The sequence below is a fragment of the Oratosquilla oratoria genome, chromosome 38 (assembly GCF_046742065.1).
Source record: "Oratosquilla oratoria isolate Oo_2021 chromosome 38, ASM4674206v1, whole genome shotgun sequence".
NCBI lineage: Eukaryota > Metazoa > Arthropoda > Malacostraca > Stomatopoda > Squillidae > Oratosquilla > Oratosquilla oratoria.
The window spans coordinates 5,885,495-5,907,118 of NC_134814.1; the positions used below are offsets into that span (position 1 = coordinate 5,885,495).

General features: G+C 39.4%; 1 protein-coding gene across 1 annotated transcript; it reads left to right on the forward strand.

Moving 5' to 3' along the window:
• Positions 1-16,102: 16,102 nt before the first annotated feature.
• Hexim (Hexamethylene bisacetamide inducible) lies at positions 16,103-19,063 on the forward strand. The gene has a single exon (XM_076175990.1). The coding sequence runs from the start codon at positions 16,256-16,258 to the stop codon at positions 17,606-17,608; it is 1,353 nt and encodes a 450-aa protein (XP_076032105.1). The 5' UTR covers positions 16,103-16,255; the 3' UTR covers positions 17,609-19,063.
• The last annotated feature ends 2,561 nt before the right edge of the window (positions 19,064-21,624 follow it).

A 21,624-nucleotide genomic window follows, 5' to 3' on the forward strand; every position in this document is an offset into this window, starting at 1 on the left:
ATAATTTTGTTAAATCTTTAAATTATAGAATATCACTGTACGATTGATTTTTTACTGTGAGTCTGCAGATAAATACATACTTGACAATGAATTACATGGCCATTAAAGTCATCATTTCAGAGGTGAATATTAATTTTTACTTGGCTGCTCTGATTAGTCTAATGCACATTTATGCACACACATTGACATGCACAGATAATTATAATGTAAATATGTTTTTACAACCAGATTGAAGTGTGTATCTTAATATAACCCTATACCATTAACCAAATATGTACAGTATAATATCTTTATTTTTGACCCCCCCAATAAAAATGATTTAATTCCCCCCTCAACAAAAAGTCCTGCAAGCACCACTGCATTTTATAAATCTTGCCCTGCCCCATGCTAAGTAATCTTATTCAGCTCAGTGAGATAAGGCCTCATACTGAGGGAGCTCAGTATCCATAATTTCATGTAGTTTGTATTAAGTGTTCCTTTTGATAAAGTTATCAAAATCCTAAGATGTTGTTACAGTATTAATATGTTGCTCAGAATCTGATCTGACCTCTATTATAACCATTCAGACTATTGTAGAGCATGTCAGAAACAAGTACAATACGAGGAAATATCAGCTTTTGTTATCCCATCAAGAAAGAAAAAAATATATATATATATATATGTTACATATATATCATATATATATTATGTTATATATATATATATATATATATATATATATATATATATATAAAATACACATACACAGATACATACTCTGACCTCACCATCTCACTCCCATACAGTGGGAAGTGAGATACCCCAGATAGAGTAAGGACCTGTCAGTTGTGGAAAGCTGCTACCGTATTTTCCGGCTTAAAATGCGCATCGGGTTATAATGCGCACCCATGCACTTCGTTATCTCGGTACACAGATAGCGCGCACCGACGTATAACGCGCATGCCCGATCGCATTTGTCCATAACGCAGTTTTACCTCGGTATTTATATCATGTGAACGAGATTACATGGAGAAGTATTTTTCATTGGCTAGAGCCACCTCTGGGAAATCTGTTGATTTGTCACAAAATTAAGTGTCAGTTTAGGCATCAATCAGGACACAACTAAGAAAAAGTTGGAACTACATGTACGGTACATATGACTCATGTTGTGCGTTGGTCCCTTATTACTTTGTAGCTTAAATAGTTTGTAGGAAATATGATCTAAAAAAAATTTTATTGAAAGTAAAATATACAAAAATTTCGGGATTTTTATAGAAAATGTTCATTTTATATCTTGAAGAAATAATTCGTTTTTACCATTTTTTATTTAATACTGAAACAAACTACAGACTTTCGTTTTAGCTTTGAACCTGCAATGACAGTGGTGAAATAGGACAGTCTCTCATCAAGGTGACGTTTACTTAATATAACTCCCGAAAGAGGGTGTTGTAGTCAGGTGTTTGACACGAGTTTATGAACGGCTGCAACGGAATTTGTACCATACCTAAAGTGAAGCAACAAAGCCAACATAAAAATTCAAACAAGGATGCTGTGAACATGGGCAAATATCATGAATATTGATCATGTTTCATGGTGTTTAGGCCTATTTAAACATGAAAAATAAGATTCGATAGATACCTACCTATACCAAATATTTATATACGGTAGCCCATGTGGCGTATTCTTTCATGTCACCATGGCTGTTCTTCTTGTTCTCACGGAATGTCACGGAGAAGTGTGCCGTCCCGACTTTGTGACGGCCAACATCGTCACGTTGTTGTGAAAAAAATTACACACACAGCCGCAATTTTTATCGTAGGCCGTAGATAATGCGCACCACCTGATTACGCACACCCCCCATTTTTAGGCCCTTCCAACGGAAAAAAGTCGCGCACTATACGCCGGAAAATACGGTAGTTTTTTTTAGTGTTGGGTCATTTCCCCATTCCTAACTAAGGTTATCAGGAACCAATGAGACATAGTATGTAGCAGATCCCAGGAACAACCCTACATACAACCCTAACTTCCCACACATGAGAGTTGGAGTAACAGCTCACAGCGATACTGAAATTATTTCAGCCCTGGGTGGAATTCGAACTCAGACGACTGGGCTAGCAGTTGCAGACGCTACCAATGCACCATCAAGTGTGTGTACACACACACATACACACACATATATATATATATATATATATATATATATATATACAGTATATATATATGACACTGACTCAGTTTAAAATTGCAAACTCCCCCCCCCCCTATCAGGAGGCTAGGATGGTGTCTTTTACAGAGGGCTTTGTAGCATGGAATTTAATGAACCATGCCCTTGGGCCAACTTGTTCTTGGCAGGGTTCAAGCAGCCATCACATAAAGTGAATATGAGAGTGGTTAAATGAAGAATTAGATAAAATAGAGCAAGATACTTGAAAGGACAAAGTAAGAGAACAGTATCAAGGAGAGAGGAAACTTGGGAGTGGATATCAAACAAAAATAATCATGGTAAAAGATAAATATGGTGAACTTTGGACAAGTGAAAAGTAAGTATTGGAATGATGGGGAGCACTTTTGTGAACTTTTAAATGGACCAGAACCTGAAAATCCTTAGATTAGGTTGTATAGGGACCAGGTCAACTGAAGGAACCATTTTTGAAAGAAATAAGAAAATCCATCAAGTAATTCAATGATAATAAAGTCTCATAAGATGATATCCCACCAGAACTCTTAAAATTTAGTAGAAAATATTAGAAAGAAAATTAAAAGAGTGCAATTCATATAGAGAAAGGAAACAATACCTTTGTGGAATGGAGCAATAATAGCAATATTTAGAAAAGGAATTATGATGGAATAAAAAATGTAGATTTAATATATCTGGACTTTGAAAAGGATTTTTGAAACCATCCCACATGAAGACTTCATGTTAACATATTTCACACAGGATAAGAGGTAACCTGTTAAATTGTATTAGTAATTGGTTGAACATTCGTAAAGAGCATGTCCTGAATAGCAAAATTTCTAACTGTAAAGATGTTAACATCAAATTCGTTAACAAAAGTGGATAGTGAAAAAGATCTCGGCGTAATTATCAGTAACGACCTCAAATCATCCAAGCAGTGTATTTCAGCCTCTGAGAAAGCAAATAAGATTCTAGGACTGATTGCACGATCTTTTGATTTCAAAAGTCCATCACTTATTAACAAGCTATATAAATCGTTAGTTCGTCCACATTTGGAATATGCTGTTTCCGTATGGTCACCGAATCTCATTAAAGACATTGACAGACTGGAAAAAGTACAACGGCGAGCCACAAAACTGATTCCAAATATAAAAAATAAATCATACGAAAATCGACTAAAACATATGAATCTGTTCTCCCTAAAAAAGCGTAGACTCAGAGGTGACTTGATACAGGTCTTTAAAATTCTAAAGGGAATTGACAACATCAAAAGTGACCAAATTTTTACATTGAATGAAAATCAGACAAGAAACAATGGTCTCAAACTGTCCGGAAATAGATTCAATTTGGAAGTAGGTAGAAACAACTTTGCCAACCGTGTAGTTAATGAATGGAATAAACTTCCTGCACAGGTAGTGCAATGTAGTTCAGTTCGAAGCTTTAAGAATCATTTAGATAAATACCTAAGGAAGATGCTGTAATGATTATAATTTATCTTATATTGTTTGTTTTTGTTTTGTTATCATTTGTCTGTCTGATTTTCATTTATTATTAGTTATATGTCAATTTATTATTATTTACTATTTACCTGTTTGTTTATTATTTAACTATACCTATGCATTTATTTATGTATTTTATTTGTTATTTACATTATCATAGTTTTTATTTATTATTTTATTATTAATATGATTTTTTTTTTGCATCCGACCTAGATATGGATCAAAAGGTCTCCTATCGGCATGCTCCACCTTTGTAATCCTTTGTACGTGTGAGCAAAAGTTGACGCAGCCTGAAGGAATTTCTCCCCGTCTTCTCCTTTTATGCAATGGGGGGCCGGAGAGGGGGGGGTTGCCGATTTAATAAAGCGGCCTTGCTGTGGATGTGCTGTGTCTTGCGACACTGCTTCTGACCCAGGGCAGTGGACAAGGTGCAGGGATGACCCGTCATCTAGGAGATGCTCAGATAAGAGGGAGGGTGGAGGGATGTGGAGTGTATTCAGGGATGGAATGGGTGGAGATGATTTTATGCCTTTCCCTTTTTGGCTACCTCCCTTGTAAGGGGGAAAAAGCCTTGGTATATGTATATGTATGTATGTGTATTTGTTTTTGTTTTGTTATCATTTGTCTGTTTGATTTTCATATAATATTAGTTATATGTCAATTTATTATTATTTACTATCTACCTGTTTGTTTATTATTCAACTATACTTATGCATTTATTTATATAGTTTATTTGTTATTTACATTATTATGCTTTTTATTTATTATCATTATGATGTTTTTCGCATCCGACTTAGATATGGACCAAAAGGTCTCCTGTCGGCATGCTCCGCCTTTGTAATCCTTTGTAATCCAAGTAGTGTTCCTTAGGGTTCCATTCATGGACCACTTCTATTCCTAGTGATTATAAATTATATAGACCATGGACTGAAATCTACTACCTCCAAATTTGCTGATGATACAAAGTTCTGTGGAATAGCAAAGGATTACTCGAATTAATTAGATATTCAAGATTTAGATAAACTACAGCAGGGGTCTGAAAAGTGACTAATGAAATCAAACTTGAGTAATTGTAAAGTTATGATTATAGGTAAAAATAACACCAAGTACAACGGCAAGTTATTTGAATCTTTTTTAACAAAAATAGATTATGAAAAATACCTTGGTGTGATTATCAGTAACAATATTAAATCATCTACATAGTGTATTTCTCTCTCAGTGAAAATAAATAAGATTCTAGCACTGATTGCACAATATTTTGATTTCAAAAGTCTGTTTGTCATCAAAAAACTATATAGATGATTAGCCCACCCACATTTGGAATATGCCGTGTCTGTATGATCACTGAATCTCCTTAAAGACATTGACAGATTGGAAAAAGTATAGCAGTGAGCCACAAAACTGATTCCAAATATCAGAAGTTAATCATGTGGAAACTGCCTAAAACATATGAATTAATTTTACCTAATAAGCATGGACTCTAGAGTTGATATAGGTCTTCAAGATTTATAGAGGTATTGACAACATCAAAAGTTATGAATTTTTCACACTGAATATTGATCAGATGAGAAATAATGTTCTCAAGCTGTCAGGATGTAGATTCAGTTTGGAAGTGGGTAGAAATGACTGCAGTGCAATGATGGATATAAGTCTTAAGATTCATTTAGATAAACACCTAAGCAATATACTCTAATGCCTTCCAATTGTTTGGTTTGATTGTTTGTTAATTTCTTTGTTTAAATGTTCTTAGCATCTGACTTAGTTATGGAGAACATGGTCTTATTTCGGGATGCTCTTCCTTTGTAAAAATTAATGTACAAATTACGGAGCCATTACACTATTACAGACTTATGTACAAATTATGGAGCCATTACACTATTAGACTTAACACAAGCTCCTAGCTAGAGTAGCCCTCGTACAATAAAGCAACTAATGGAGAAGGCATATTTGATTAAATGTATTATAATTTATTTGAATTGAAGCAAGCAAATGATACTATATAGAAAAAGAATAGCTTCCCACATAGAGTGATTGATGTCTGGAACAAACTAAGGGAGAAACAGTGTGCCAAAAATATACACGATTTTAAGAATAAACTGGACGCTTAGATACAAAAACGGGTCATACGAGCATAGCTCTCGTCCCTAAAATCACAACTAGGTAAATACAGAGTATATAGAGCATACTAAAGGAAGTTGGAATATCTGACAAAACACACCTGACAAAAATATGTAACATTAATCATTAGTAAAAATTTATGGATTGTACACAGTATTTTGAAATTGAGAATGGCAACTTGGTGATGGAGAAGATAGCTAGAACAATGATTGATGGATGAGAACTGAACAACTAGATCAGTGATCTGTCAAAAGTAGATGATGTGGACATAGCTGCTGAAAGTAAAGATGGTGTGAAGGACCACTTATTCCTCTACATGAGACAGCTAATAGAGTTGGGTTATATAGAATTTGAATAACTTGATGTGTATGAGCAGAAGAGAGATGTAGAGTAGATCAGTTTTGAAGCAACAGAATAGAAGAGTTTGATAATTTCTGATATCTGGGAGCAAAGGTAACAAATAAAAACGAGATGAAAGATAGACATAAGATTTGCCTAAGCAAACAGATGCTTTAGTCATATACAATTATTGAAGAAAAGAAGTATATAAAGAATACGACCTATAATTTTATGTAATTGTGAGAGATGGAGCTTAACAAGATAAATGTAACATAAATTTGTAATTGAAAATACAATGTCGTGACGAATTATCGAACTATTTTTTTTTTTATTACGAAGAGAGAAGGCAAAGAGGGCACGAGCTTGAGGAAAAACTGAAGGAAAAAAAACACTGATGAAGCCTAAATTGAAATGGACTGCACGTGCAGTGCGTGACCATAAAATTAAGAAAAAACGAATGATGATGAGAAGGATATACAGAGGTTTACTTGAAATATTAATCTCTTCCGACCTGGTATATGTTTACACAGAGACGATAAGACCTGGAAATTATGTGACTGTGCAGAATGGGATGAAAGCAGCACGGATGAGGGAGAAAATAGTGAAGCTTGCTGATGGCGGACCAGAATCAACTGATGCTCGAGTCCACTGAAGTAGAAAATGATATTTATAAAGATATTTGCCAGTCTCACAGTTTCGATTCTAACCAATATCAACGGCTAGCTCTTATCCTTGAGAGTATTTTAAATCTCATAAGTACCGCAAATTATTATTTATTTTATTTTATTTATTTATTATTACTTTTTTTTCGGAGGCTGCGATAGAAGTGTGTGAAGCTGCCTGGGATATTAGGGAAATTCATATTTCAGTATTTTTTCTCCAATACCCACAAAAATGAAACGCTCGTCCACGCTCTCTTCTGCCAGGCAATACTGCTCTATCATTGGGTGACCAATGTCGTCAGAACTCAGCCACCTGCAAGTACCTTCTCGACGCCTCGGGCAACAAGGAAGCTCGCGACGATTAAACGATGGGGCAAGCAATTGTTTTTGTTTTGTTTTTTAACTAAGTTGGGAAACATCTTTCTAATTACCAGGTGAGGGGTTAAAAAAAACAGCTACGGTATTTACTTATTGGGTTCAAAATATTAAGAATGATAATAGGTACCCGGTGATAGAGATAAGAATTACCTCTGTGAAAGTGGCAAATATTTTGATATTTACCTAAAATCGTTACGACACAGTAAGTGGACAGCCACAATATAATGTCGCGGGAAAAAATGTACGTTTAATTGGAGGGAATCCCAAGTTTCTGAAATCGGGTAAAATATCCAGAGGACAGAAGTTTTTCCTCATGACCGAGGAAGAAAGGAAGGAAGAAATGAAAGAAAACGAATAAATAAACAAATAATTAAGTAAACAAATAAAGAAATAAAAATAGAAGACACCCAGACTACAAGTGTTACCCGATAAAGGCGCTATTATACTGGGCAAATCTTCCTACAATTGTTGAAGCAGATTACCAGCCCTCAGCTTTCGGGAAGGAATCTGACATGCTGAAGGGAATTGATTTCCTCCGGCATTTGATATCAAATGACAAAGCATTTTTGCCGAGAAAACAAAATAGTTTTCCATAGTGATTTTACGGCGGAAAAAGTCCTGAAGATGGGCGGTACCGCTAATTAGCCGGAGGTTGGGTGAAAAACAGCTCAGTGTGATAACCGCTTAAGGGGATGCAACGGGGACAGCCTGGACGCAGGTAAAGTGTTCTCTTCCTGTATGTATGCGTATACTTTGCAAAATAATAATAATAATAATAATAATAATGATAATAATAATAAAAGTAATAAAAAAAACTGGGTTGTCATTAGTACCTATTTAAGAATTTTGTCAAGTCCGCATCGTAGCAAATAACATTTTCATGGAGGCAACGCTACACTGGTTTGGTCCCCCACTCCTCTGGGAGTCCTGAACGCTATTTGAGCAAAATGTTCTAATTCACTTACTACAGGGTGTTGTTAGTCACTAATTTAAATCGGTGGTAAACTAATGGTAAAAACAGTATAATATCACTAGAGTATTAAGTTACTTGATCGTGTTTATCTTAGTTTGGTCCTTAGACATGTTCATGTATTATGTCTGGGTTATTAGAGTTTCTTTTAGTACTTAGATATTGTGCAGTATGGTATTTACATTCATTAGCACATCTCTACAGTAGTGATATTTATTTTTTTCACTGTAAACATTACATTTGTTGCTGACTACACTTTTCATAAGCGAAATTTATTTTGTGTAGCAAATTAGGCACAAAAAACAACAACAACGAAGAAGCATTAGAAGAAATGGCATAACCGTTATGCACATGTACAATTTTTTTTTTTACCGCAGTTAGATTTAGTAATTTTCCGAATTTCTCTCGAGTATAATGCATGTATTTAACAAAACATTTATTATATATTTTTTATTAAAGAAAAAAAAACTTTTAAGATGTTACTGTTATACTTTCCGAGGCTTTCACACAAACCCTCCTTACTCAGGAATTTGCATAAAGCTACAAATTACTAAGAGCACTCAAAGCAATGCGACAATGTCTTTACTGATTTACATGGGAGTTTGTTACACGACGTAGCATTAAACAAACGCAGACGCGCGCACACGCACACAAACACGTTATGTGTATATATATATATATATATATATGTGTGTGTGTGTGTGTGTGCTTCACCATGGTCTTGGATCACGTGTTGGACTCGTGATCGACAGCTATTTCCCTCCCGGAAGAGAGCTCAGAGCTCATATATGACCGATCTATGGGTAATGCTGTGACCTTGCACGCACACACACCCAACTCCCCGCCCATGAGAGTTGGAGTAACAACTCGTAGCGCAGCGATACTGAAATATTTCAGCCCTGGGCGGGATTTGAACCCGGGTCGCCGTAGTGGCAGCCGAGAACTCAACCACTGCGCCACGAGTGTGTGTGATAGGCGCCTGCAAATGTTGGTTCTGTGAGATGAATCTCAGTACAGTATTCCCATGGGTATCTTCAAATCTTATTAACCTCACCATCTATAGGGGTGCGGCCCTGAGGGGCTGGTGTTTGGTGTATGGTCTGGGCCAAAGGTCTCTGTCAATTTCGGACCCCCCCCCCACACACACACACACACCAACTCTTCTCACAAGGTGAGCTGATAACCGGCAACTAATTCCCTTTCGCTGGACGATGACAGAAACAACTTTACGATTATTCAGATAACCATAATTTCTTGCATGACAATCTATACAAACTATTCGTTTTGGCTAAATGCCTCCGTTCCACAATAGAATGAAATGGTTCATTTATTCAAACACGTAACGGTTTTTAGGGGACGTTACTTTATTCATGCTATGCGAGTCTTGTAAAGTACACTTCTATATACCATGATTCATATTTTTCTATATATCAGGCAAGATGGAAATAGAGACTATGTCTAACAAAGTCTGTTAATGTCGTCTTCTATAATTTAGTCGTCGCACGCAAATTTGTAATGAAATTTAAAGTTTTAAACAAAATGTAAAAACATCGAATACGAAAACCACAACGTCGCCATTAATGGATGCTTGCTTTCCGTGAGACGGTATGACGTCCTGTTAAAAAAAAAAAACCCCGAATATAATACACACTCACAATGGCCGTTATTTATTACCTTAATAAATTTACATTATTTGCAAGTAATGCAGAAAAAACATTAACCTTTTAGATTTTTTCTTGCACAGGGAAGAACTAGAATTTATCTGAAAACTCATAATCATTGCTTCGACAGCTTGATACATTTTCACTAAATCGTTAATTAATATCATACTTGGTGCTTTGTGTTAAGTTACTATAAAACAACAAATAAATCATAAGTTGTTAATAAAACTCGATTAACTAAAAAGTTAATGAAACGCTTATATGAACCAATCACCATGTATAGACCTGCATGGCTGACATGGCCAACTTTGCGTAAGATAATCGTTATCTAGAGAAAGAAAGCCTCACATCGTCTTATCAGGTAGGAACCATTAATTGTAAGGTGTCTTGAAATGACGAGATACGCTGATAAAGATGAACGATAGTAAACCAGTTATTACTGGACTTCGTGATTCCGAAGACGTGGAGATATTTTTCTTGTAAAGTCTTACTGAGGCCTCAGTCAATTTTCTTCAAATGAATAAAGTTGCTTGATACTGTCAATATTATATTGCCACTTTCCCGAAAGAGTTAGTTGATATAACCCAAAACCATTAATGACATTTCTCAGCTGAAATATGGCATCTGTCAGATACCGTGCTGAGCCTATCCTAATGTTGACATTTGTGGACGCGTATGTACTTGATTCACCTGTGCATAATTACTCAACGCGATGGCGTTAGTCATTTATTTATATATCTACCATTCAAGGACCTGGTTTGAGTGAGGGCATAATGAGATGCCCCTCACTTTTATATCACTTATTCGTCTTCTTTAAGCCTCGTAAACAAGATGCACTCTACCTTGAACTTGTCAAGGAGGAGCTTATCATTTCTGTCAAGGAATGACTTATTGAGGTAGACTATTTTATACTGAATCAGATTACCATTAGTACACTAGCTCAATGTATCCAAAATGCAGTCAGTATAAGTTACCTACAATAATATTAAGAACACAAAGTTAACATCCCTTGTATTATTTCCTCTCGTTTACTAAGCCTGTTTCGGTTGGAGACGGCACATGCACTCGGAGATACGCGCGTACTCGTACGCGCATACGCATATGTAAATTCTGTTCCCCCCACCAACAAACCAAGGGACCGACATGTATTTACTAGTGATGGAGTACCCAAAGAACCATCCTTATCAAACCAGTTCTGCATGTTCATTAAATTTATTCAGTACGTAGACGCTTAATAAGTATGAATTCTGGCTATCTGAATGCGGTAGCTTGTACTTTGAATTTATGAGTGGCAATATATATATATATATATATATATATGATAAATTCACTTTCGATTTTAACTCACTCCGCACTCACCGGAAGACACTTTTTTATAAGTTTATGATTATGTCCGCCTTTAATAGGTTTTATTATTTACCGTAATACTCTTTACCTTGGTAGCGAAGGGGGGGGGGGGGGTTTGGCAACACGAACGTACTCGTCTCCTTTCATCATGTAAACAATTCCCACACAGAACATTTGTAACCTCGAAAACACAATTTTACTCGATGACGTAAATCAAATATGTTACCATGCCTTGCTTATTATAGACCTAGACAGCGTCCTTAGTTTCATATTCACTAGCTCATTACATTTTTTTTCCTAATCCCAAAAGTCTGAGTGCTGCAATTACCAGAAGTATTTGGTTACAGGCCTAAAGTCAGCGAGTTTATTCGAGACTCGTACCTTGTGGACAGTTTCCATCTTGGTGTGCGTGTGTGATTCACCATGGTATTGGATCACGTGTTAGACTCGTGACCAACAGCTATTTCCCTCCCGGAAGAGAGCTCAGACTAATGCTGTGACCTTACACGCACACACAATTACCCGCCCACGAAAGTTGGAGTAACGACTCGCAGCACAGCGATACTGAAATCGTGTCAGCTCTGGGCGGAATTCGAACTCGGACCGCTATAGTAGCGACCGCGAACGCTACCACAAAGCCCCTTCCACCTTACGAGAAAAAACAAGATAATACCCACTCCACCCATTCCATCCTCACATACACCACTCTAATTTACCCTCTCCCTCCATATATATATATATATATATATATATATGTATGTATGTATGTATGTATACACACACGTGTGTGTGTGTGTGTCAGATTCTCAGGGGAGACCATGTGTTGAAGGGCGTGTCAATTCTACCACGCGATTAGCCTTCACCCCATGTACGAGTGTGTGTGCATTGTGGGAAGGTAATGGTTTTGTTTGTGTATATCGTTTGAATAAGGCATGAGGCTGAAACGTAGCATGCGCCGAATGTTCAAATTTAAAAATAATTCCACGAGGAGAAATTTTCCAGCGTTTATTGAAATACCCATTGCAAAGAAAAAATATAATGTAACCACTATATTGTCTGAAGGAGTTACGAGACGATTTCCATGTACGCAATCTCTTGCTAGCCTAATATCCCGTGTGTGTGTGTATATATATATATATATATATATATATATGTATGTGTGTGTAGAAATTAATTACAGATGATTGCATGTTTAAGAACTGGTGCGTGATATTGCAATGGAATATTCCTAAACTTAAGCTGACCGGCAACATGCACTCACTAAACGCAAATTGAACACATTCTGTCACTACTTTTCAAACCCAATAGAACAGGGCCCATCAGAGAACGATTTTTGAGGAAATGAGTTCCGAATGAAATTGTCAAAATGCAACGAAAAAAAAAACTATCAAAACTTTACTGACTAAACATGCAGGCGATGCAAACACAGCCACCCTTATATGTTTCTCTCTCTCTCTCTCGCGCGCACACACACACACACACATTCCATAATACGGTACTTCTATCATTCATACATATACAATAACGCTTAAACTTGATGTAGTTCCTCCATTTTATTATATGATGAACGAAATAACAGAAATGAACGTATCAACCAAACAAGCACACGGCAGGATTCAAAGAACAGGCTTCAGACGTTTACTATTGAGTCGACAGTTATCACGAGAATGGCATTTTATCAGCACTATTTCACAACGGTTTAACGTCCGTCTGTTGCATGTTCGTACATGTATCTGAATATGTGAGTGGAGATGTTTACCACACAAGTCGTACTTCCTGTAAATTTGAATAGCAAAGACGGTACAACATGGTAGAATACCAAGCCGTTTTTATGGGAATCTGTCCTTATGAAAGGACTTTTTCTACTTTTCCTGAGTGGAAAAGTTTACACACGTGTGTGTAACGTATACGTGTGTATACTTTTATATAAAGTGGGATGTTTACTCCAGAATTTTTTCCAGCAACCAAAGCCGTGAATTTTATCTCAGTGTTCAGATTACCAGGGGAAGTCGCGGTCTAAAGGAAAGATTACACCCATCGTGATATAGAAGAACACGTACACAAAACGTATATACATGTTGAAACATTTATAGGAAAGCAAACTATCTAGAATATACACTCTATAACAAGTAACGCCCACCAACCCCATTTATTCAGTAAGTGCACACTATCATATTTAATATTCAAATATAGGTATTGAAAAATCATTATCCTTGCTCAAATTGTGCTAAACTGACATTCACTTGTATCAAACGGGTAAAAAACTACAAGCTATAATGAAAATATACGAATAAATCATATAATAATGCAATCAACATATAAACAAAAGAATAAAGAATACATTTATACGCAAATTAATAACCTTGATCCATTAAACGAATTCAACAGCTCGCAAATTACTGAGCATCCCGCAAATGTCATCCACAGTCTTGGCTTCAGCCACTGCCTCACGACCTGCAGCACAGCTTTAGGCTAACAAGTAACACGCACAACAAATTTCAGTAGCCGAAGAAATTCCAAGATTGTCAAAGCATTTCGAGGTTTGGAGTCTCAAAACTCCAGTGTTTCCTCACGATCCTCTTCCCTACCTAAGTTGCCAAATGATAAAATGGTCCGGTATGTACATAAACACGTATGCACTTGGGTACTATCCATAGTTATTACCCCAACCACATTTTCTGTCTCGGAAGTATCGATACGAAATAGACTTACTTTGGTGGTAAGCCTAAAATTGTTGGCAAACCCTGACCACAATGCAGCCCTATCCTGCTCAATGTGGAGACGAGTGCATCCTTGGCACGCAGCCAACATACCCCACCAGACACTCCCACCCCCCACTACTCGTCACCTGAGACCGTGGTTTACAATACTTAATCAAATAAATTAAGATATATTCACCATAGGCTAAACTTCAGAATGGTGAAACTTTTGTTTGCGGCCAAACTTTCAGCTTAAAAATATCCAACAAGAGCCAGCCTGATGGCTAACACGATCACAATACGTCAAGATAAACTACGACTTCGTTGCTGTAACCACACAACCTTACGAAGATTCCCACCAATCTAGTGATTCAGTTGTCATGCCTCCAGTCCTATTCTCCAAGTTCACAGCACTTTCGTTGTCAACTTACCATACCACTCACGTCGTACTTACCCGTCTCCTTTAGAACCATACTTACCATAGTCACACCAGCCATACCGACCGTCCTCCCTCAACCAATACTTACCATACGCACAGTACAACCCTTCTAACCATCCTGTATGCCACCTTGTACCACCCAAGCCACGCTCAAAGAATTAGGTGTAGGAATAAATTACGTCAGAATGGGAAGACCAGAAATAATACAAACAATACAAATTTAATAATAAAAAATAATGTTTACAAAGAAGAGTTGAAGGTAATGCAGGAGCGAACAAGAATATGGATAAAAACCAAAGTTAGAGACTGCACGAAAGGATTACACGATGCGTTCCACCACTGCTGGTCCCACCACAACCCGTCCCCCAACCCCGTTGCGTCAACAGACCATACGAATCTACCAATGGGATGGAAGGGTGGGCAAAATGATGGTGGTTGTTTCCGTTCTGGTGTATTATGTATGGCTCTGCGGCACGTAAACAGTGGTGGCACAATCTCCATGGGCGAGGATGAGAGATGAACACTAAAACAATATTCCGGTATATTTTTATTAATGATACGAAACCGTGATGATCCTGAGGTGACTTACGAACGAACACACGCACGAACACGACTTTATCTGCTGCAAAACAAAAACGAATAAAACATAAACAGTACGACTTTAAATAACATCTTATATTCTTAAGGGGATAATTTATTGGAAATAGTACAATAATCATTCATGAAAATAATAACTATCATATACATAATACTATAAATAGCCCTCAATTTGCATCCATGTTCTGTCGATACTTGGTAGTCGTGTCGTGTTGTGTCGTGGCGGTGAAATCCGATAAACTCAGATATTTCCTCGTCGACTACAAACATCACCTGTAGCTTCAAAACTATTCCAGGGTAATTTATTTACATACAGTTGAAAATCATTCTACTGTACCATGCGTGTACCAATATCGATTCGCAAGCGCAGCAGCAGCGCTGGGCTGAGAGCGACCTACCAACTGCGTCACTAACTCCTGGTGTAATTTTCGCGTTCACTCATCGCAGATACCCTAACTAAATAAACTTTATTTCCACAACTAACGTATCAGTATAACCATGAACAACACTCGTTTTAACAATATTACACAATTTTGGCTCCCAAGCCTTGATACCGAAGCCTCCACTGCGCTCACCACCAAATTAGCTGGGGTTTTATTTTCGCGAACAAAGGCCCATCCACACTTCACCGTAATAACTTAGCCATTTTGGCTACATTATCTGCAAACAACATGTGGTAACAACTCAATATCGACATTAGGTTCAACGTACACATAAACTCTATAACGAAAAGCCGGCTGTTTCCCTATAAAGCAAGAAATAAATCGCGTTTAGCACAGGGAGTGGTCGGTACGCTCGGAACAGCCGAGCAACCCGACTTCCCTAGGTTTTCCTTCGAATGTCGCACAATCTTCTTGGTTAAGCACTTCTTTCTTAAAAATTCCTGGACACATCTGATTTATACATGGATTGAAGGTAGCATCCGACGGGATGGCGTCGTATTTACTATCCTAAATAGACATTTTGTCACCACACCAACATGGCGGCCCAACACCTTCCTCACCACTCAATCCACTAACGGGGAGGAGGAATGGTGACGTCATGGTATTACTCCGCCAAATTAATTCCTAATATAGTTCACTGTGACAGTATAATATCACAATCAAAATTGTTTTATATTAAAAGTTTATCATTACAGTCTAAAAATATGAAGGTAAGCTTAAATACGTGTATTGTTAGGGTGCACTAGATACACGCGCGCAATAACGGATAGTTGTGTTCAATGTAGGTTCCCCGAGAAAGGGCGGCCCACTACAGCAGTCAGCTGTCTGATATCAGACAAGTAACACGTACACGTTCTTTGGTCTTGCGTACGTGGCTTCATTGAACTTTGATCAAGCGATTTACGACTGGTAGTGAGTGGAGGCGAGTTTTATGTGTGGAATTGAGTTATGTCAGGCGTTGAAGTGTTGCTTCCGACATCAACTTTTGGCGGCGTGATGGAACGAGAAACGTTTGCTGGCGGTGGTGGTGGTGGAACCTTGGATCAAATGATGCTCGACACTCTGGGCTCGCCGGAGCCTCGGAGGGCCATCCGGCGGCCCTCGGGCACGGCCGAGAGCGAGAGCGACACTCCACCTAGCAAGAAGAGCAAGAAGAACCGCCGACGGCGCAAGAAGAACGCACGCAGGAGACTCAACCCTTTGCACGTGCCGCCCTCGGCTCTCCGGGGGGCACTTCAGAACAAACCTGTAGCACCCTTCAACACAACCCAGTTCCTCATGGCGGAACACGACCAACTTCAAGATACCGATATTGTCAACCGTCGCCCCAGAAGACAACGCGACTCTTCCATGAGCATGGACTCCGACGAAGGTGATTATTACTCGTCTCCCGAAGATGAAGAAGAGTTCTTGATGCGCGAGTTTTGGACCGCGTACGAAGACGTCCACGCCGAGCGGCTCGATACGATGACGAAGGCGCAGCTCATCCAGGAGTACGTGGCCTTGGAGGAGCGGGTGGAGCTCCTCGAGCGGCAGCTTCGAGTGGTGAGGGAGAGACATACCGAGGACGACGAGGAGTCCTCGCCCGTGCCAGGGGAGCTTCCCGTCGACACAGAGACTGCCGAGAAGATACGCATCTTCAAGAACGAGATCGACACGTTGTCCCACGAGAACCAACGCCTACGGCAGGAGAACGATTTTCTGCGGAGGTCGTCCTCCGCGATCTCGTCGAGCTCGTCCGATTCGGAAGGAGGTTCGAGTAGCAGCAGTAGTAGCAGTAGCAGCGGAAGCAGTAGTTCATCGAGTAGCGAGGACAGCAGTGATAGCGAGGACGAAGATTGCCGGAGACGGCGTGTCACCCCGGCCGTACTACCTCCGTCAGAAGCTCCGTGCGACAGGGCGGCAGAAGCGGTGCAGGAGGCTGAGGCAACGGCGACGGGGGCCTCCTCGCCTTGTTCGGAGGCGAGGGTCGTGGAAGCTCTAGACAGTTGTTCGGTGTGCTCTAGTGGCGTGCCGGGTCCTATGGAAGTTGTCAGTACTCCCAAAGTGGTGATGGTGGAACGGGGTGTGAGTAAGTGCTCGGACAGCGGCGTGTCGAGTGGTGGTAGTGACTCGTCCTCGGATCCCTCAACCTCAGAAGCTGCTTCTCCCTCGTCTTGCGAACCCTCCTTAGGGTTGGTGGCATCCACCAACTCGAACTTGAGGGGCGGCGAGGCGCAGGTCAGAGTCAAGTCTGAGGGGGTGGAGGAGGAGGAGGAGGGTGAGGGAGAAGGTGCTGTCAGCAGCACCACCCAGGCGTAGGAGCGGTGGGGGCCTAGCTGTGCCGCCTGTCAACCTGTGATTTCCCTTCACGGCAGCCACGTCTCGCCAGGCATGGCCCTGACCCTCGTACACGACCGCTGGAGGGCACCACCCTAGTCGAGAGCACAGAGGACGTCGACGACAGGAGAAGGTGGTGAGAGAGAGAGAGAGAGGGAGTGCGTGTGGGGAGAGAAGACTGGTAGTTGTAGAGTTGAGAAGGGGTGTGTAACAGGTAAGAGTGACTGTAGTGGTTTCTCCCCTAAGGGTGGTGAGTGACAGCTGAATATTCTATTTTTGTTGAAACTTGTGTAGGGGCTTCCCTGGCGATATGGAGCTGTAGACTTGTATTTTAGAAGGCGCTGCCCTCTCTACAAGTGGGGATTGTTCGTAGTTCGTACATTCTCCTGATCTCTTCTGCTTATTCAAAATATTTTGTGAAATGAATATCTTTATGTCCGCATGATTGGAGGTGGGAATGGAAACGTGACGTTTCACCTGTGAGGGAGCGGTGTCCGTTCTCTCTGGTGGCTGTCTGGGAACGTTTTCCTTGATGGCAAGTTTGCCATTGGTGGTGCGAAAGGCATTTATGAGTATGTCTGTTAAGGTTAACATCATTTTCTTTATATAAAGCTTATCGAAATGCTAGTTTCCAGATTGCGAAGTTCGCAAATATATATATATTGTCAGTCAACGAGCGTGCAAACCGTTCAGGCGGCACTAGTATGGCCATTGCCATCTTTCAACTCGTAACAGATGCTATGCTCTGTAGCAGCCAGATTGTATACAATCGTAAGGGTTCATTGTCTCGCTCCCTTGCGAAGATCCATTGCGGACAACCCATCTTGAAGCTAGTCAAGAAGTTCTTCATGTAGAAAAGGAAAGAGACGTAACAAATACATGGTCCAAGTGAATCTAGAGTGTAAAGTTGACAGCGTTGTTATGTTTCCTAAATACCCTCTCAAAGTGGTTTTGCCTAAGTGGTGTGATAGGTTTTACCTTATTTTTTTTATAGTCAAGATTTATTTTGGATGAATGTCAGACATTGTGATATCTACTTCCTGTTACTATATTATTTTTCAGTGTGTTTTTTTCTTCATGGTGTGTGTGTAAACAAGGCAGCAGTATAAATATAGTGTGTGAGGTGCCTTTTCGTGATGTCGCTGGAGAGGAGTGATAGTGATATACGTTAGTGTTGCTGCTGCTTCAACATTGATGTGTATTGATAAGTTTAAACTTGGCAAAACCATGTATTTAATGATGTTTGACGAACAGTTTGGCTTTTGTTGACACCTGTCCTTCCCCAGATACTTTGGTTTGACTCCCAACTCTTCCCCCCGTCAATTCCTCTTCTATCTCAACAACATTAAATTTTCAGTCCTTACTCGTAGCTTAATGTTCCCCAACGACCAAACCCATCTCCCTTATAATCTCTGCCGCATCCAGGTATTCTACTTACTAAAGTCACCCCCCTCCTTCCCTCCCCACACTTCCCCGATCTTGCCTGGCCCGTTCGTTCACATATCTGCCATACAACAGCTGTATATCAAGTACAAAATATTGCGTGGGTACTGCCTTGGCATGCTCCAACTGGGCTCCTAGTGCACGTCCTATGCAGGGCTTATTTTTCTATAGGAGTGTAATGTATTTGTTATAATGATACTTTTATCAAAAAAAGATGTACTAAAAAAGTTGTTGATAAATCGTATGCAAATGGGTTAATGTTACTTCAAGTACCTGAACGATCATGAACCATCTTTCCTTTTCTGAGAGAGTAATATTCTACATTGTGCTTCCTTGGTGAGGAAACATTGTATATAGTGAGGAAATTGAAGATGAACTATTAATAAAACATGAAAAAATGTCATGAATAGAAGCTATCGTATTTTTACCCTACTCTTGTTGACGTGATGTGAGTTTTCCTACTTCCTGTACTCCTCCCTCCTTAACTCCCAGTGCTTCGTACCTCCCACACCCCCTTCCCTCACTCCCCTCCCTCACTCCCTGAGGCGAGTGGTGGCTAGTGACCGTGTGAGTGGGGGGGTGAGTTCTCTGGCTTTTTGCCACTTCTGAGGATGATCGGGGTGTAAAGGTGTTTGTGGAGGGCGGGTAGGCTGAGTGGTGGGATAATGGATAGGTGTGTAATCTGTGCTAATTGAACGCGCTTGCGCTCCTGAAACGAGCGTAATGAAAGTTATTAGTATAACAAAATAATGAATGTTCAACCTTCCAAACTGTAAAAGTGGATGCCTGATATGCTTAAATTGAAACTAGCGTTGGCTGGAAGTTTGATAATGGAATACTAAGTAAAGCCTGATCTACCTTCTAACCCTGATGAAAGTGGAGGATTGGTATGCACATTGTACACACATGAATATGTATGCACAGTAAACGTGTGATGTTTGGTTTACATACAGATTTACAGTAAAAAGTCGCAGCTATGAGAGAATATGAAGTCATTTTTCCTGGTCTTAATAAATTTTTGGGTCGAAGTCTACCAATATATTTTCTCACCATTTAGTGCGGGAAAAATTATACAAGTGACAGTTTCCTATTTAGGATTGATCACGGCTGTTCATATTTCACAAAGTTCTGTAGCATGATGTATGTGCTATGCATAATGTACACATTGTGTGATCGTACATGCGTGCGTTGGTGGCGCAATTGTAAGAGTGCTGGTCTCACATCCGCTCAGTTGTGGGTTCGAATCCCAGCAGTGATGACTGCCACCTAGCGTACGCAACACACAAATATTACAAAGGCGGAGCATCGGGACAGGAGACCTTTTGGTCCATAACTAGGTCGGATGCGAAAAAAATATAATGAATAAATAAAAAATAAATTGTAATAATATAGATAATAAAATAAAAGCATAGGTATAGTTAAATAATAAACAGGTAAATATTAAATAAAAAGTTGAGATAAATAATATTAATTAAAAATCAAACAAATAATAAACAGACAAATAGTAGCAAATATATAATAAAATAAATGACAGTCATTGCAGCATCTTGCGCACTGAAACACGCATGCACCTAATACATGCACAAATACTTATAATACAGAAATACATGCATGCACAAATACACACATGCACACACTACAAACTCATACATACACGTGCATGCATACAAACATGCACACGTAGATATACACGACTCGATGGCGTGGCTGGTAGAGTCCGACTGTCACTACGGCGGTCCGGGTTCGAATCCTGCCCAGGGCTGAAATAATATCAATATCGCTGCGCTTCGAGTCGTTACTCCAACTCTCGTGGGCGGAGAGTTGGGTGTGTGTGTGCGAGTAAGGTCACAGTGTTACCCGTAGATCGGTCATACGAGCTCTGAGCTCTCTTCCGGGAGGGAAATAACTGTCGATCACGAGTCCAACCCGTGATCCAAGGACCAAGATGTACACATGCGTGTTGACATGATTGGCACAAGTAAAGGAGTAACACTCGTGGGGTCTCGTGTGAGAAGTGGATAAGCGGCAAGTCTTTCCCAGCATTGTTAAATATAAAAACACAATTCTGTATTCATGAGTTTTCAATTCCCTTTCTCAGTCCTGTGGATTAGACGACGTTGTTCATATTTGAGTTCCCGTACTCTTCTATCAGAACACATTGGTGAGGTTTGTCGTGGTTACAAAATATTATGAATTGTCCACAATATATATCATTCGACAATGAATAGTAGAATGAAGAAAAGACACCATCAACAAAAGTATATACAGCAGAAGCACTATCTATTCTATTATTATTATTAATTTTTATTTTATTATTATTATTATTATTTATTTTTATTTATTTATTTTTTGAGGAAATGCCCCGCTCAGACCTCAACTTTGAGGCACTGGAATCCAGGAAGAAGAACTTATAAGAAGAATATCAACCAACAACAACCAGGAGAAAAAAAATCTAAATTCAAAATGTGTTCCCAAGACGTTGAGGCACGTCGCGGAATGCCCTTACCCCAGTTTACCAACACCTACAATCCCATATAAACTGAGTCATTAGATTA